Consider the following 18,363-nt stretch of genomic DNA (forward strand, 5'->3'; position numbering starts at 1 on the left):
GCAAAAAAGGAAAACCACCCCACACTGCGTTGCGTGCACCATGGGCACAGACCGTGTGAAACACATTGCATTCAGTTGTTAGTTATGATAACCGTTCTACATTTTATGCAAGAGACATATAAATCTTTCCTCTCATAAAACATTGTATTCTGTTGTTAGTTATGATAACCATTCTACATTTTATGCAAGAGACATATACATCTTTCCTCTCATAACGTGCAATTTCTAAACAAAACAACATGAAAGAATATACTTTTTAAATTCAAGGATGAGCCAACCAAATCTATTCCGAACACTAATTTCATAGTATAATTTGCTTTGGGAGAAACTAATTCCTATTTTTGACAGTATACAATTACAAGACCTACAATATCTGCCCCATCTAATTTCTGTTTAAATCAAAAATAGTCAAATGTGAGGCAGATTTCTTGGCTGATCCATTTAACCTTTTTCTGCCCTTTCCGTTTCCAATGCAGAAATGAATCACCAAAAGGAATTGAATCATAAAATTGAGAACTCATATAATGTTCTCTTTTCTAACCTAAACTAGAGCTAGTACCAGATACAGGTCGAAGCATTGGTTGATTGAGAGTAGGCTGTACATTCCCTGAAGAGTTGAACATGACATTTGAAGTAGGTGACTGCTGTATTGCTGACATGGGCAACCTTGGCCCCATTCCAAACATTTGCTGCCGCGGCATAAATGGCATGTGGGGATGGACTGGTTGATTGTTAGTATATCCCGGAATGCTTGGCTGTGAAGGTGAAGCTGATATAATTTGTTGCCTATTGTTGCTGGTATTATTGTTAACCATGGAAGGACCAACACCTGGTAGAATCATTGGTGAAGTGGCCCCAGCAGATCCAAATCGAGCTGATATCATGCGGGCCCTCTCAGCGGCAATCCTCTGTCTTGTCCTCTCAACTTGTTCGCATTCTTTCATCAAAAAAGTTTCCACTTCAGCAAATTGCTTCAGCTTCAGCTCCAATCTTTTCAACTGTCAAGTAAATTTCATAGCACAGAAATGGTATTGGGAAGTTTTAGTTTTCTTTCAATGAGGGGATCATATTTCACAAAGAAATTTTCCACTTCAATTAAAGTAACTGCTTAAAGACAGACAACATTTTGTAAATAAGAAAATATTAGGGGAAACTATAACAGGCAGTGAAGAGACACAATACAACCAAAAAGGTGATTTATTAATGGCAACATCATGATTGTCATCTCCTGATAGGCCTTTTAATTCTAAAAAAAAAAAATCCAGCTTTTCTAGGGCCTGATTGTAGCACATTATACAGCTAACGAAAATCAGTAAGCTCATAGGTGTCCAAAACAGCAGTTTCACCAACAAAGTGATATAAAAGAGAGTTTCATTAAGAGGGTGACCGTGATTTTCTGAAGGAACGTGTAAACCTATCACGTCTTGCAGAGCAACATATATAGAAGTTCAAGATTCAACAACTGATGGCTATGCCCACAAATAATAGTAGTGTTTCCATTTAACCAAGTTGAGGAAAACATAAAGAATACATAATGGGATTAGAAGCACAATGGACTTATTTGGCATCTTAGGAAAGACACAACTCATAATAGTCAAATGGCATCCAAATGCCCTATAGATACAAATCAACATAGCCTAGTCCAATTACTTGGGGTCGGCCAAATCCTCTATGAAACTACAAATTAATGAATTGAGGATGGAAATTGGGGCCCAGCTAGACAATAAATTAAAAGGCATGCCCCCTTGTTGGGTCTCACATCCAAGGTTCTTTTCGACCCATCAAAACCAGTTAAAGTTAAAAACAATGCACAGTAGATGAATTAAAGAAATCATCCAAGGGGAATACAAAAGAAAATTAATAACCATCAAAAGTGAAAGAAAGGTAAGGAAAATAGACCAGACTGAGATAAGTTCAAACCCTGATATAGGCAGAGAAACCAATATTATTTTAAAATTTTCAGTGGCAATTTTTTAATTTTCTGATTTTTAGACATGGGTCCTTTGGGTCTAATTTAGGGATGGCAAAACTTCCCTTGCCTTACCCTGCTTTGCCCCACGCTTCCCTCCCTGCCCTGGAGAGGCTACAGGGCAAGGATGGGTTTTGCTCACCCCACCCTGCCCCGAATGCGTGTGTCTATATATATATATATATAGACACAAACACACGCACGCACGCACACGCACACATATATATAATTTAATAATTTGTATGCATATGCTATTTATAATTTATTTATTTTTATAAATATTTTATCACATCTCTCAAACACTTGTTTTCTCCCTCTGTTAGCACTCTTATGACCGCCAGTCCCCTTACTCTTAAATTTTCTACCTCATTAATGTTGAAGGCAGCTCATTATTTAATAGTTATCCAAAAAATAATAGTTGAAGTCACCTCATTAGGGATAGAAAAATACCTCCAACCTGCCATACCCTGCTCCCATCCTGTGCATATTTTCCCCGCTCCAAAGAGGGAACAGGGGCACTCCTAATATAACCCCTCCCCCTCACCCCAATTTGCCGTCCCAAGTCTTATTTTGGGGCTTTGCTGGGTTTTATTTCTTAGTTTAGTTATATACTTATATAGTTTGGGGTTAGTTATCAAAGTGGAGCCCTACTAAGGTTAGGTATACTTTATCTATTTATATGGATGTAAAGCTTTCTATTCAATAGAAGAGATGAAGAATAAGTTTCTAAATTTTCAGAAACTATGAAGTTTTGTTTGAGGTTTGTTTGAGATAACCTTCTCCAAGGTGTGATGCTTAGAAGTTTATTGTTATACTTTTCCGTACCTTTTTTTTATATAATTAATAAACTTCATTGAAAAATACTAAAGAAAAATACAGAGAAAAGCAAAGCACACAGGCAGTGTGCTAAGAGGCACAAAAAAAAAAAATAATAACAAATCAAATACAAAGAAAGTACAAAAACCAAGCATATCAGGCAGAGAGTTAAAAAGTAAAAACACCCAAAGCATTTGCCTAGTCAAACAAGGTCGGTAACAAGATAAGTTTCAACTCAGGAATCAATTTTTCACATAAGACAAGACAATGAGGGATCATACTCCAAAGCACGTTCTGTGTCTGTTCAACTTGCCTAACCAACTTGCTAAGAGATCCACAACACCACGTGGCATTACCCAATAAACCCCAAATAGTGATCACACCATATTCCACAACTCTTGGGCTCCTGGGCAATGTAGGAATAGGTGATCAGTAGTCTCCCCATTTTTCTTACACGTACAACACCAATTCACCGTAACCACTTTCTACCTCCGTAAATTATGAATGGTCAAAAATTCTCCCCACACCACTTTCCTTAGAAACTAACCTTTGTCAGCTCATTTGGTTTCCATAGAGGTTTCCATGGAAGAGAAAACGAATTTAGAGGTTGTAAAGCCTTATAGTAATAGCGAACATCAAACGTTCCCCAAGGAGATAGTTTCCAACAAATTTTATCCATGCCATTCCTTCTCAAAGAGCCAGAATAAATAAGTTCCATTAAGGAGACAACCAATTCTTACTAATATTCCAATTGTAGTTTTCCACTGAAAAAGACAGCAACTCAGCCACTGAAGCTTCCTTATTACTGGAAATATTGTATAGCTCTGTGAAGTTATTTTCCCAAGGAAGTCCCTCATTCCATGGATCATGCCAAAATTTAATAGAAGAACCATCCCCCGCCTTAAATTTCTTTTTTTTGATAAGTAAGAAGAAAATATTATTAATAAGAGAAAAGCAAGAAAAATACAAAGAGTTCGCGGTAGTAAACACATGAAAAAGGAAACAAAAAGACATAAGCAGCCCCTAATCTATTCTAATAGACGAAAGAAAATCCATAAGGGTAGAGCAATTCGAGAAACCCCAACATCGAGACCAATCAAAGAGGGTCCACTGACAAGACTCTAATAACTGAACCACAGTTTTCCCCTCATCCTCAAAAGACCGCCGATTCCGTTCAGTCCAAATAGTCCACATTAAACAGCCTGGGACCAAATTCCAAATATCAAAATTATGCTTCCCAAGCCAATGATACCAACTAAATAATAAGTCTACAGCTGAACCTGACATGACCCAATCAATCCCAAACAACCGAAGCATATACATCCACAAAGACTGAGCTATTGGACAAAAAAGTAACAGGTGATCCACACATTCTGCATTACAAAAGTACATGCAACAACGATTCGCCAAGAGACGACCACGAAGCATAAGGTTATTTGAGGTTAGAATCTGACCATGAGCTGTTGTCCACATGAAAAAAACCACCATTTTAGGAACTTTAACTTTCCAAATGCCCTTCCAAGGAAAAGTGAAAGGAGCTGCTTCGAATCTTATGATAAAAGGACCAAGTATCAAACTTCCCACTTCTATTAAAATCCCAGCTAAACCTGTCACACCCTCCACCCCTAGGAGTTCGGGTTTGGATGAAATGAAGAAGGGAGTAAGAAGCCGCTAACTCCCAATCATTGAATTCCTTGTAAAATCTTAAACTCCACACTCTGTCATTCTCACCCATAGGAGAGCTTAACACATCCGAAATATAGGCCTCCTTATTGGCTGAACATAGAAATAGTTGAGGATAAAGCAATTTAAGAGGAACATCTCCAGTCCACTTTTCATGCCACAAAAGGATACGAGAACCATCCCCCACCACAAAAGAGACATGCTTTGCGAAAGTATCCCACCCTTCACTAATACTCCGCCATAACCCACAACCATGAGCCCTACGACAAGCTCTAGTGCACCAACCCCCTTTTCCCTCCCCATATTTCATGGCAATGACCCTTCGCCACAGATGAGTGGTTTCATGGCCATACCTCCAAAGCCATTTCCCCCACCTTAAATTTCATACTTAAATTCCCAACAGCTTAAAAGTTAAAACCTTGCAAACACAATTGATTTATCATCTTTTAAACCCAAAATCCAAAACTTCAAAACCGTAAACACCCATCCATCAATTAACCCCAAATACCCCAAAAAGAAAACACTGTTCAGGGGTTACTGTTTATAACACGGAGACAGCAACCCAAATCTTAGTTTTTTCCCTTTTATTTCATCCCCAAATCCAAGTATTCCTTTTACCATTAAAACCCCTATATTATTCCTTACTATTTTCCGGTCTTTTTCCCAGCAAACCCTAACCCTAATTCCTCAAACCCAAGCTATCCAAGTACTGACAGATCTGACAGGAATTCTAAATCTGATTCGACTTTGTTCCCCTTTGTCCTACGTCGAGCCCCCAACACAAGTCAAACACAGATAAAAGCCTTGCCCCCTGGGCCTGGCCTCAAGTTTTCCCTAAGAGTTCCAACTCCATCTACTAACAAGTAACAACTAACAGCTAACAATTAATCACTGCAGTGGCATTTTATTAAACAGAAGACAAGGAATATAAGAGGGGTTATATTACAAAATCAACTAACCATGAGATCTTTTTATGAGACATACAGAGCTTGATCCCTATGTATTTCCCTCACAAAGCCATATGGAGGGTCAAGGCTCCTTGGAGAGTTTCCTATTTTGGGTGGAAAGCAGCTTTGGTGAAAATTCTTACTTGTGAGAACCTTATCAAGAGAGGTTATTCTATGGTGAGTTGGTGTTGTATGTACCGTTGTAGTGGGGAGACTGTGGACCACCTTTTGATTCATTGTAGTGTAGCTTTTGAGCTGTTGAGTTTTACATTCAGGACATTTGGGATTCAGTGGGTATTACCCAAGAAAATTCTTGATTTATTATGTGCATGGCAGAGTAAGGGACCTAATATCTGGAATCTTATTCCTTTATGTTTGATGTGGACTATTTGGAGGGAAAGAAATCGACATACTTTGAGGATGTGGAGTGCATGTCAACTCAATTGCAAACATGCTTCATTAGTTATCTTTATTATTGGTCTCACAGATAGTAACTCTGTTCAATCCTTCATAGAGTCAATTTATTTCCAGATATTTTTTTATCATAATTCTTTAGGCTACTTCGTGTCTTTTTTCACGAAGTAGTCTTGTTTCAATAAAATTATTATTAACTATCAAAAAAAGAAAAGAGAAAAGAGGAATATAAGGGGAAAATAGTCAAACACGGTGAAAGAGAAAAGACAAAAATAAAAAATCATAAACTTATTATATCTATCAATATTAAACCTGATGATTTATGATATTAGCAGATAGCCGCTGAATTTCCCGTTCTTCATGATCTGCAAACAGCTTTGCCTTTGTTGCTGCAGCAGCAAGGCCAGCTTTAGCAGCAGCTTTAACTTTTTCTGCAGATAATGGAATCTTTGCCTCATTTTGACCCCATGAACCATGTACTCCTGAATTCTCTTCTGAAGTTTTTTCCACATGAAATTTTAGTACAAACTTTAGTTGATAAATTTTGTGTGTGTGGAGGTTGGGGGGGGAGGGAGACAGGAAAGCAAACTATGGCTTACCTTTTTGATGGATTGAATTTGCAATTTCTCCATGACGAACACCTTCTCTGCCATGTACACTCTCTGAGTTCATCCTACATAGGTGAAAAATAAATTTTTTATCATTCTGTGTACAGAACACATAACCTAACATTGACGGATAAGCAATAATTTCAACAAACAAGCTTTAAAAGAGGGTTTCTTGTAAGTCATAACAATAAAATTTCCCCCATACTTACAAAACTTCGCCAATAAAGTAGAAGCCATAATGTGCATACAAAATGGCATATGGGAAAAGTCCATTTTTCAAGGATAAAAATAGGAAGTGGAAATGCTACTCAACAGTTCCTAAAACTAGGACAAAAGACTGCAAACTTATATCCTCTGATAACCCCATGAGAATAAATCCAAAGACAAGAAACATAGTTTGATACAATGGAAGTGGCAAAATTAAAGGAAACTATCAATGTTCTGTTGTAAAATTTAAAAAGGAAATACACTAACCTATTACCATGTCCAGATCCTTCTATCTGTATAATGCTTCCAGAAACAGATAAGCCATTCTCATCAGACAATGCTGCCAAAGAAGCATGGGCACAGGCTGCAGCAATTCTTGGTCCAACAGCAGAGGCCAAAAAGGCAACCTAGAAAAGAGTTCATCTTTGTCATGAAATTCCAACATTATCGCTCTTCTTAAAATTCTATGAAACAAGAAGGCTTATATTCAGGATATCTAGTGAAACACCCATTCACTGCCTTAACTATATACGTTTTCATGTTTTAATGCCTGTTCTTACATCTTTCTAGCATTGAGATTTCTTATTGGGGGGGGGGGGGTGAATGAATTATGGGGTTGGATAAGTTGGAAAAGAATAAGACAAACTCCAAGGGCTTTCTAGCTAAAAAGGATAGATAAAACACGAACTTCTTTCAGAATAGTAGGAGAAACATGAGACTTGAAATTTGTATGTAGAAGAGGATGAATAGAATACCAACTTGATACAGTTCTTAATGCAATAGATGCAATGTAAAATCCAGGGTTTTTTTTTGGGGGGGGGGGGGGGTTACAAACGGACTTTTTAAGAAGGTGAAACTTATCAAGGCTACAAGGGTCAATAATAAGCTGAAATTACATCTACCTTTTACCATAGGTGTCCGGAGTAGTAAGGGAGGATTTCATGAAAATTCTCTTAGAAGTGAATGGGAAAATATGTGGTAAATCCTTAATTATAAGAATGCAAAGAAGATATTCAAGATGATAGATTTAACCATTTGAAGGGAAAATGTTAACATCATTGCATAAGGTGTTGAAAATATCATTGGATACAGTGGTCTCTCAATAATATGATGATTTCGTTGAGAATCATATGAAATAAATAACAACGACCAAACCTCTAAAGATGAGCAATATCAACTCAATGGAAGAAGCCAAGGACAAAAGAAGACCAAAAAAAAACATGGATTCAGATAAATCCAATAATATAGACATAAATATGATCTTCAATAGAGATAAATTAATAATGGGGTTTCTATGGCCAACAAGAAATGGTGGACATATGAGGCTTGATCATTTTCTTCAGATGAGAATCAAATGATATTTGATGTGGCTTTTATTGCAAACACATGTTTAACTCAAAGTGGGAAGTGAAATCTCAAGAGTTACTCACAAGTTGAAAACTAGGGCGGCATATGACCATGTCCATGGAGAGACCAAGAGAACTTCTAAATGTCAGGAAGAGGTGAAGAAAGTTGATTGTTCCTATTTTTTGCATGTGTGTTTTAAGTTCGAAATCTTTTGTTAAAACACATGATACTACAAGTATTCTCCATCAATGTTATTAAACAATTTAACTTCATTGCATGCACATTGGAAATTATAACATGCTTCCAGATTTATTAAGCTTACTAACTTTTTGGTACTGTTTTACATTTACAAATGGTTTTTGAATTGTTTGCATTAAACAAGCACAACACAAATTTTCACACAGGACAGGATTTCAACTGTTCCAGAAATGGAATCACTGACAAAAAAAAAAAAAAAGGAAAATCTCAGAACCTTGAAATAATTGCACAACATTTGCTCACAGATCCACCCACACAGTAAAATTACAATGTGAAACAAATAAGTGTCACAGATCTGATGAGATCATTTATTTTGTTTACATATCCACTAGTCTGTGTATATAAGCACCTAATATACTCTTCTTTCTTCTTTTTTAATAATCCCCAACTCTATCATCATATTTTATTTTATTTTTTGTTGGGAACACTGTCATCATACTGATTAAACATTCTATTTGGAGCACCTTATCTATTTCAATTAGTTGGACTTGTTGCACCATGAACACAAAAAGAACAACAAATAATGAAGTATAATACATTGTAATCACATTTACGAAAGATAATAGATCTTCCACTTCACAGAGCCAATAACTGGAGTAGGCAATGCCCACAGGCCCCACACAAAGAAAGTTAACCATTCAATTTCCTTGGTATTTTGGGAAAAGTGGTCAATAACAAACCACACAATTTTCTGCTAACAATATTAGCAAGAAACAGATCACAGAACTCCAGCATCAAATTTACATAACTTTCATGTGTGTACTGTTACTCTAAATACTATGAAAGCATGGACTAATAGTCACCTACCAGGGCCATAACTGGATTCCCAGAATTTGCAAAAGGGAGTCTGCTTTCAGGATCAGCATCTTGATGGCAGGATCCTATAAATAAATAAATAAAATGTAGATATAAATTGTTACAGATAAATCATCATTACTTAAAGGGTCAACACTTAAAATAAATAATATCACCTGCTGAATCCCCATTATAATTTGAATTTGATCTTCCACGGTCATCTCCATTTAACGAGCTGGATGATATGCCTGGAACTTCAATATTTTCCAGTAGGCCATTCTCCATGGGTAGACGGAGAAAGTGAAGAATGCATTGTGCTTTAGACTTGGTACCAACATGGTCGGCAATTTCATTCCAATTCTCATTGTAGATTTCCATTGCCTCAAGTAGTAGTAAAGTTTCCTGATCAGTCCAACTTTCCCCATCTGGATCACCATAATCATTTGTAGAATCCATCCTTATAAAATCTATGCTAGAATGGCCAGTAACAAACCTCCCCTCATGGAAGCAATCAGAGCATAGTAGTGTATCAATCTGTCACATGAGATGCTAATCAGCCATTGCAGTAGAATCAAATTAATAACTGGTTTAACGGAAAATAATGATTGACATCAAGATTTAAATGTAACCAGAATTTTTTAGAGTAGGGGGACTATACATGGGCTAAGCTTCTCCACCCTAAACAGTTGTATTGTTCAGCATATGCCAACCTAAGGTTTGTTCAAAATCAGCATCCTTATACCAGTTTATTAAGTGTGCAGTTATTTATTCAAAAGATTGTACCAATTTCTTAAACCTCATGCCTTCAGGTTTAGCCACACCTGACTGGCCTCATGAGTATGATGGGAAACAAGATACTTCCTAATATCTCCCCTCCAAAAGGCTGGTTCCAAGTTACACCCTTTTACATCTTGATTAGGCATACAGCAGCATATTATCCAATTTCTTTTTTCTTCTGTACATTTTTAGGCAACTGATCATATTCCTTACTATTTACCAATTGCACATATAAAAGATGTCTTCCAACTGATTCCTTTTGGTTTGTGCATTACCTAACCCCATTAAAGGATCAGGAACTAAAATGTCAAACCACTCTCTCTAGAAGCAAGCATAAGTTAGTTGTTATATATTCTAAAGGTTAAAAGGTGAATACAGAGCTTTTGCCTAAAAAAGACTAGGATTGAAGAATGGTGATACCGCCAAAAACTAAACAGAAATTCAGCTGGCATCTTAATAAAATACAACAAAGAAGGAGTATTTATGTGGATATGCACGTAACACTTTAATTGGGTGCATATTCTGTCAATAAATGTAAAATGGCAATACCACATTTGGTATAAATTATTTGTAAAATGTCCATATATTATTCTAAAAAATATGGAATACAAACATGTCATGTTCTGTACTTAATCTCTACATTTTACTGCCTTGATGTTTCACACAAAGCAATTAAAGTTAGTTTACAGAGAATCATTTAGAATGAAGGGCAACATATCAAGGCAATTTAAGTCCAACTTATTAGTTAGATTGACATCAACCTCGGACCATCAACAAATGTCTCCTTAAGTCCACAAAAACAGATCAAGCTAGGGCCTTATAACAAATACAAATAACTAAGAGAATTGTTGATGGAATTGACAATACAGAGCTTCGAAGTCTTGATTGTACTGAAATACAAATTAATTGTGCACGTTTAACTCTTGGAATAATATTTGATTGTGAAGAAGCTTTAATGTATTAAAATCCAATCTCACTATTATCTTTTACTGCTTGATATAGTGTGAATAATAATTGGGAAAACTAAAATAGTAGTTGTACTCAAATGTCAAAACACACCCAGAAAGTAATTCAAACCCTGTTTTTCCTTTCTGATAGAGTTGCATTAGTTTCAAATTACCATTCCCTATGGTGCCTTTATTCTGTAAAGATTTTCTTATTTATTTTTCAACCATGACAAAAAATTACATTAAGAGAAGGTTCCATCAGCCAGTAATAAGAAATACCAAGTGGACCCTAGTATTTCTCTTGTGCAGTTTCTGCAGCCATAATCAACTTCATGCTTAACAAAGACAATGGAATTGACCAAGCCACCAAAAAACTAAGTATGAGTCCTAACAAGGAGCCCTTTTTTATTGGTAAGTTATATATGCACCCAGTGATCTTGAACCCAATATTATCAATGGAGGAAGTACCATTTGAACTAGCACTCAGTAGCAAGCCCTAACAAGGAACATGATTGCCAACTAATTGCATTAGAAAAACTATCATAAAATACATCACATCAATATTCAGTGCATATAATTTTTTTCTAGGGATGAAAGAAACTAATATAATATTAAATATCTAACTTTTGATAAAACGTAGTTTGATGCAGCAGAGAATTCTCAAAGGGAGTTGAGAATAAAAAAAGAACAGAAAAAAAAAATAATAACTTAAGAATAAGCACCAAGCATGGAATGATAAGAACTTGTGAATCAGCACCAAGCACTAGAAGAAAACTTGCAACCAAAATTTTATTAATCCATTATCAATTGTCTACAATAGCAAATGAGTCTAGGGGGGCATTTAATAGGCTGTCTCAAGTACATCCAACATGGAAAGAAAATAAACTTTTTTAAAAAGAGATACATAATCTATGGAAACAAAACTCCAATAAAATCAATCACAATCAATCAAATGCAGCCATGGAAGATTAATTTGTTACTACTTCACAAATTTTCCTATTCAAGAATCAAGACCTATTTTATGGAGTCCACATGTGAAGCCCAATTGAAGTAAAGCCGTATGGTTTTAAAGGTCTAGATCAGTTATTTAATTGGGTTTTTATTCAATAAGTAATGTTCACTTTTGTTTTTTTATAAGTAATAAGATTTATTGATATCAAAAAATAGACACCCTAGTACACAGGAAGTGTACAAGGGTCAACAAATCAAATACAAATATTACACAAATCAAAAAAAGAAAATGATTGGTTTCGCAAAGTTGACAACCAATCCAATAAGGTTCTAAAGAAAAATAACTTGAGGTTTGGCAAAGATCTCTCATTCTCTTCAAAACACCTGCTATTTCTTTCCCTCCAAAGACACCGCATTAAACAATGGGGAAGAATTAGCCAAATATGTCCATTTCGATGATGGCCAAACTGACCTTGCCAGCAAACTAGGAGCCCCACAGCAGACTTTGGCATAACCCAACTTACTCCAAACAGACCCAAAACCATAGACCAAGTTCCATAACAACCGGACAATGAAGGAAAAGACGGTCAACCGACTCTCCATTACACTTGCTCATATAACACCAATCCATAACCCAAACCCTTGTTTTTCTTAAATTATCAACCGTCAAACATTCCCCTTAAGCAGCGGTGCATATAAAGAAAGCCACCCAAGAAGAGATCTCTTGCTTCCATATGCTCTTCCAAGGGAAAAGAAGATCACAGCCAACTAAAATATGGTAATAAGCACTAACCATAAACCCCTTATTTTTATCTGGTTTCCAGTACATTTTATCCTCCCCAATCCCCCTTATAGAAGAGCCATAAATGGTCGCCATGAAATCCAACAAAGCCTCCAATTCCCAATCATGGGTAGTCCTATAAAAACTTGCATCCCAATGAAGGACTCCATTAGTGAACTTCATATGCTCAACCATACTTGCCTCCTTATCTCGGTAGATTCTAAATAATTCGGGATAACTTAATGCAAGAGGTGTCTCCCCACACCACCAGTCTTGCCAAAACTTCACACTTGACCCATCACCAATTTCATATAGAATAATATAACAAGAATTAAGAGGCAAAACTATAATTTTTTCAATTCCTGAGAATTAAGGGTATTTTGGTAATTTAGTTGAGTCTAGAATTTTATGGGAGACTCAAGATATCTTGCCTTTTTTTTTATAATTCCAAGTTAGTATCTATCAGGTTTTTAGACTACTAGAAAAACCTAATAATACTAGTACAAGAAAGAGTCCTTATTTATTATTGTGCTCAATATACTCAAAGGAAGATTGAGTTGATTAATAAATTTTTTAACTTATTTGAGCATTGCGGCATGTAGGCCCTTTTTTTTTTTTGATAAGTAATAATGATATATATTCAAGAACACTACCTTATGCATAAAAAAACATAGGGCAGAAAGAAAATTACAAAGGGAAAAGATAGAGAAGAAGGAAAAAAGAAAAGAAAAGATACTAATTATACAGGAGCGAGCTAAGGAACATAGGGAGAGAATCACTAGAGGTGAATCCCCAAGCCCTAGACCAATCAAACATAGAACCACTAAAAGAAGCCAATAGCTGGTTATCCGAGCTATCCATGTCCTCAAAAGTCCTCCTGTTTCGCTCCCTCCAAAGGCACCACATTAAGCACAATGGAGCCAAATTCCAGATACTAGACAAATGTTTTCCAGGCCAATTCCACCACCCAAAAAGAGTATCTGCAACCGATCTTGGCAAGACCCAAGAGATCCCAAAAGATCTGAATACCAAACTCCACAACCGATACGCCTTGCCACAAAGAAGAAACAAATGATCCACCGTCTCCCCATTGCAGTGACACATGATGCACCAGTCAACAAAATCCAACCCTCTACCTCTCAAATTGTCACCTGTAAGGATCATATCCCATACCGCAATCCACACAAAGAGGAAACACGCCAAGGAACCTTAACCTTCCAAACACATTTCCAAGGGAAAATAATGGGCAAGGGACTTCTCAACTTATTGTAAAACGATCGGATATCAAAATCCCCATTCTTTGTCAACTTCCACCTCATACGATCTCCATCCTCAATGGGAGGTAGATTTGAACCCAAGGTACGAAGAAAACCATCCACCACACCCATTTCCCAATCATTAGGTCTCCGAATAAAATGAACATTCCAGCTTCTCCGATGCTCTATTCCCAACCACTCAAGAGAAGAGGCCACCGATGCCTCTTTATAGGAAGCAATCCCATACACCCTCGGAAAGGTCAATTGAAGAGGAGAGTCCCCACACCATTGATCTGTTCAAAACTTAACTCTATCTCCCACCCCTACCTCAAAGCAAATATTTTTGCTAAAGTCCGCCCAACCCCTACCTTTTTTATTTTCACATAATTCAATAGTTAAAAAAATGGGGGAGGGGGCAATTGCCACTAAGCTTCAAGGCCCTCGACCTTTGTATATTATTTTCTCCCTTTCTCTTCTCTCTTTTCTTCCTCTCATTCTAAACCCTAGATCCATAAATCTTCTAACTCTAAATCCATTACTAGCACACAGACAACCTAATTTGGTGCTCACACGAACTATCTAGATGGTGGGCCAAAGGTTTTCATGTTGACAACAGTGGGAGTGACTTAAAATGGTGTAGTTTTAATGTTAGGTGGTTGGTTTCACAGTTGTGGCAGTTACGTGGGGTTTTGGGCAACTAGAGAAGGTGATGGGTTTAGGTAGAAGGCTAGAATCTGATGGGACATTCACAGTTGGGCTCGCGGTGGTTCAATTGAATGGGTCAGGTGGAATGAATATGGATGATGGAGAGGTGGGGATTCTGTGTGATTTGGGCCTTTGTTTTGGGTGTTGGTTGATTGAAGGGTGACAATGTGAGGAGGTTTTGGCTTTGTCATTTAGGGACTGGTTATTGTTGATTGGATCTAGGTTTGCTTTGACACCAAAACTGATACAAGACAATGAACTCAAAAACAAGACTGTGATTGTAAAAAATGGATAAAACCTATGAATCAACACTTACTGTTTGCAAAATTTGAAAAAATAATTAGAATAGAAAAGAAAGAGTAAACCTAAGAATTAGCAACTAGGGTTGCTTGGAATTAGTACCAACCATGGGAGAATGACAGGAACCCATTAATTAACATATAGACTTTCTTGGAATCAGTACCAAATCACTGGAAGAAAACTTCCAACTCAAACTTCATTCATCCATGATCAACTGTCTACAATAGTCAGTCCAAAGGACTCTTAATAGGCTCTCCAAATTACATCCAACATGGAAAGAAAATAAACTCAAAATGAGACTACATAAGATATGGAAATAAAAACCAAATCAAATGCCTCTAATAGCATCAATTAACATCAATCACAATCAATCAGGTCCAATAAAATCACCTAGCATTAATAGGTCCAATTTCGTATCCACGCCATAGTTAGTGTGTAATTCCCTCTATAATAGACCTGTGGTGTTTTAAACACCTACTAATTGCAAGTTAATAAGTATTCCCCACGATGGGGATGAGGTTCTAAGAGGGAATGGCTATCAAATCAACGAATTGAGGCTTCAGGGCAAGAAGATTTTCCAATAAAGAGAGTTCCCAAAAACTAAGGGTCTGTTTGTTTACCAAGTTCAAACTCACATTTTTACATTTTAAACAACTTTACACTCATTTCCACACACTTTTTCACGCACACAAATTTCAAAAAACTAAAAAAATCTCATCTCAAACTACTCTACCAAACACCCCCTAAAGTTTTTAACATTCAAACAACCATTCAACAATATCTAGATAAATCCCCAAGATTAGATGTAGCATTAAGCTGACAAACCACATGCCACAGACCATATATTTATATAAATCTCAACCAGAAAGAGGTCCTTTGCAAAAAATAAATTAATTGTAGAATTTATGTTGCATAATATTAGACAGAAGCATAATTTTTTTTTTTTAAGTTTATGTATGGCAGTAAAATGTAAGGTCACATGTTGCAATTCAAGAAACTTAACGCACTTCCTTCCATTCTTCTAAGTAGACATACAATTGAGAAAACAAAGTGCATGGATGGAAAAAACTCAATAATGATGAAACGATAGAGAAAATAAAATAATAAAAAGATTCTGATAGCAAATGTAATGTAATCTACCTCCTTTTGTGACTGATAGTACACAGTGGGAAGAGACCGAGAACAATAATTGCAATGATTTTCAGACAGACGCTCTCGGATTCTGTTGTCCAGATTAGAGGCATCAGCATCATGAGATGACAATGACGAATAAACATCAGCTGCTTTGAGCCGACATTTGGGCTTGTCAAATTTGATTAAACTATCAATGGACTTTAAAGCAGCTGACGGCACATGGATCTCACCATTTGGATCCTCCCTTAAGTAGGACCCACCATTCCAAGGCTCACGACTTGGTGCTGCAGCACAATAATTGATAATTCCCCAATGATCAAGAAACCGAACAATTCGATTTAAATCTTCATTATCAACACCAACTACCAATCCTTGGCAATCAGAGACCATGAGCCTCTTCTCTGGATTTTCCATGTATTTGGCAACAATGTAGTTCCTGCATTCCATGTATTTCTCTGGTGTGTGGTCTGGTGATTTCCCAGAGAAGAAATGTGGCACCACTTGCCTCTCCAGTCGATGCACTGTAGCCGGTGAAAACCAATCTGCACGTAGGAGAATCCCAACAAGAACAAATAAAGATTACTACATAAGTAAACAGTTACAAATATGCATACTTTTTTTAAGGTCCAACATCTATAAATTTATATACATATATTGACACAAGAGTACAAGTAAAAACTAGATCGATTCATTGAAAAACCCACCACCCCAAAAAAGGGCTTTTTAAAATAAACTCATAAAAAGAAGGAGGAGAAGGACGAAAGAGGTAAAGAAGCGCAAACAAACAAACAAACAAACAAAACTATACTTTGTTGGTCTTCCAAATGATGGATCATTTATGGACAATATGACAACTGGTCTTGTGTCAAGATTTCATTATAACCCAAGAGTAGTTTACTAAATTGAAAGCAGTTAGACTCTAGCCACTCCTCTCAACCAAGGCAACCGTAGCTGGAATGGATAAAAGCCACAGCAAAATAAACTTCCACTCTGAACACTTGCTAATATCAGAAGTAGAATCTTACAAAACACTCACATTAGCAATTCAGCTCACCCTAATTGTAAAGCAAATTTGCATTCGAGTGCATTTTCTAGAGCTAATAGAGTAATCAATTTTCTTGAAAACTAAGCAACCTGTAGATACATTTATCATAAAGCTCTATACTTATGTAATGTACCTGAATGCATAGGCACCACATGAACCCTAGTCCCATAGCGCTTGACAACGCCGCGGCCTTCCATAATCTGCGGTGGCGAGATCACATAGGCAGCGGCAGCGCCATCCATCCGGTCCTGATCGAAGACGGGACTATCGGCAGGCACGGCAGAAAGCGCCTGGAGCTGACCATACGAAACATTCTCGAAGACCATCGAATTCTGGCCCTTGCCGTCTCCACTCTCATTGGCACGCTCTAAGGCCGCAATAGTCAGCACGGAGGAGTGAGGGCGATTGACGGCGTGCCTGACGACGGGAGGGAAGTTGGAGATTCGAACGCCGGTGTCGGACAAAACCTCGCTCTCGTTAAGGCTGTTGGGATCAAGCGGAACGACATCGGATTGAGGGTCCTCAGAGTCGTTTTGGGGGTCTAGGTCATCGTCGTGGTTGTCTTCTTCGTCTTCGTCTTCTTCGTCGTGCTTCTGCCTCCGGTTGATTTGGGGCTCTCTCTTTCGCTTCTTCCATTTCGTGCGGGTCTCTGAGGAAAACACCCAAAAAAATAAAATAGTCAAAAGTGAAATTCAAAAAGTAGTATAAATAAGTGATAAGAAAGAGAGAGAGAGAGAGAGAGAGAGAGTTTAGGTTAATGGACCTGAAGGGAAGGAAGGGGAAGCTGGCATTGTAGAAGGGGTTTGAGAAAGAGAGGGATTTTTGGGTTAAGGTGTTTGATTTTGGTACTAACGGTACGAGAGAAAGTAGGGATAGAGAGAGAGAGAGAGAGAGTGCTGTATGTATGTGTGCGTGTGCGTGTGTGTGAGAGTGATGCTTTGAGCTGCTTTGGCTCTCTGTCTTTGGGGTTGCTCTGGTGGTGAGAAGCACAATATTTTGGTATTTGGGTAATTGGGTTTTGATTATGGTAATTAATGGAATGGAGTAGGAATCGAACGTGCGAGGAGAGGACCCAGTCTCTTTCACTTCCTATTGGTACATGATTTGATTTTGGGGGAAAATGTGTGTTGTTGTGTGGTACTGTCGCGTGGTCATTGCGCGTGGCGTTATTATTAGATTCAAATTTGTTCCCTAATCACAAACTTATATATATATTTCTCCATCTCTAATTTTGTATTTGGTAATACTTTTTTTTTTTAAGAAATATATTTTAGAAAACTTTTTATGAAATGTATTTGGTAATACTTGTTACACACAAATTGTTCAAATTACAATTTCAGTTGTTGTTTTTTTTTTATAATTTGGTAATACTTGTGAGTAGGTTGTTAAAATCGAGATCTTAAGTAAGATCGTGAAAGGTAAG

General features: G+C 37.1%; 1 protein-coding gene across 1 annotated transcript; it reads right to left on the bottom strand.

Moving 5' to 3' along the window:
* Nucleotides 1-253: 253 nt before the first annotated feature.
* On the bottom strand, nucleotides 254-17,906 carry LOC142618861 (SWI/SNF complex subunit SWI3C). The gene is made up of 9 exons (XM_075791895.1): nucleotides 17,704-17,906; nucleotides 17,074-17,589; nucleotides 15,902-16,437; nucleotides 9,221-9,578; nucleotides 9,057-9,130; nucleotides 6,912-7,051; nucleotides 6,429-6,502; nucleotides 6,142-6,323; nucleotides 254-998 (listed from the first exon to the last, which is right to left on the bottom strand). Exons 1-9 carry the CDS (start codon nucleotides 17,729-17,731, stop codon nucleotides 537-539), a joined length of 2,370 nt encoding a protein of 789 aa, XP_075648010.1. The 5' UTR covers nucleotides 17,732-17,906; the 3' UTR covers nucleotides 254-536.
* Between the last annotated feature and the right edge of the window lie 457 nt (nucleotides 17,907-18,363).

Source organism: Castanea sativa, chromosome 12 (genome assembly GCF_040712315.1).
Source record: "Castanea sativa cultivar Marrone di Chiusa Pesio chromosome 12, ASM4071231v1".
Taxonomy (NCBI): Eukaryota; Viridiplantae; Streptophyta; class Magnoliopsida; order Fagales; family Fagaceae; genus Castanea; species Castanea sativa.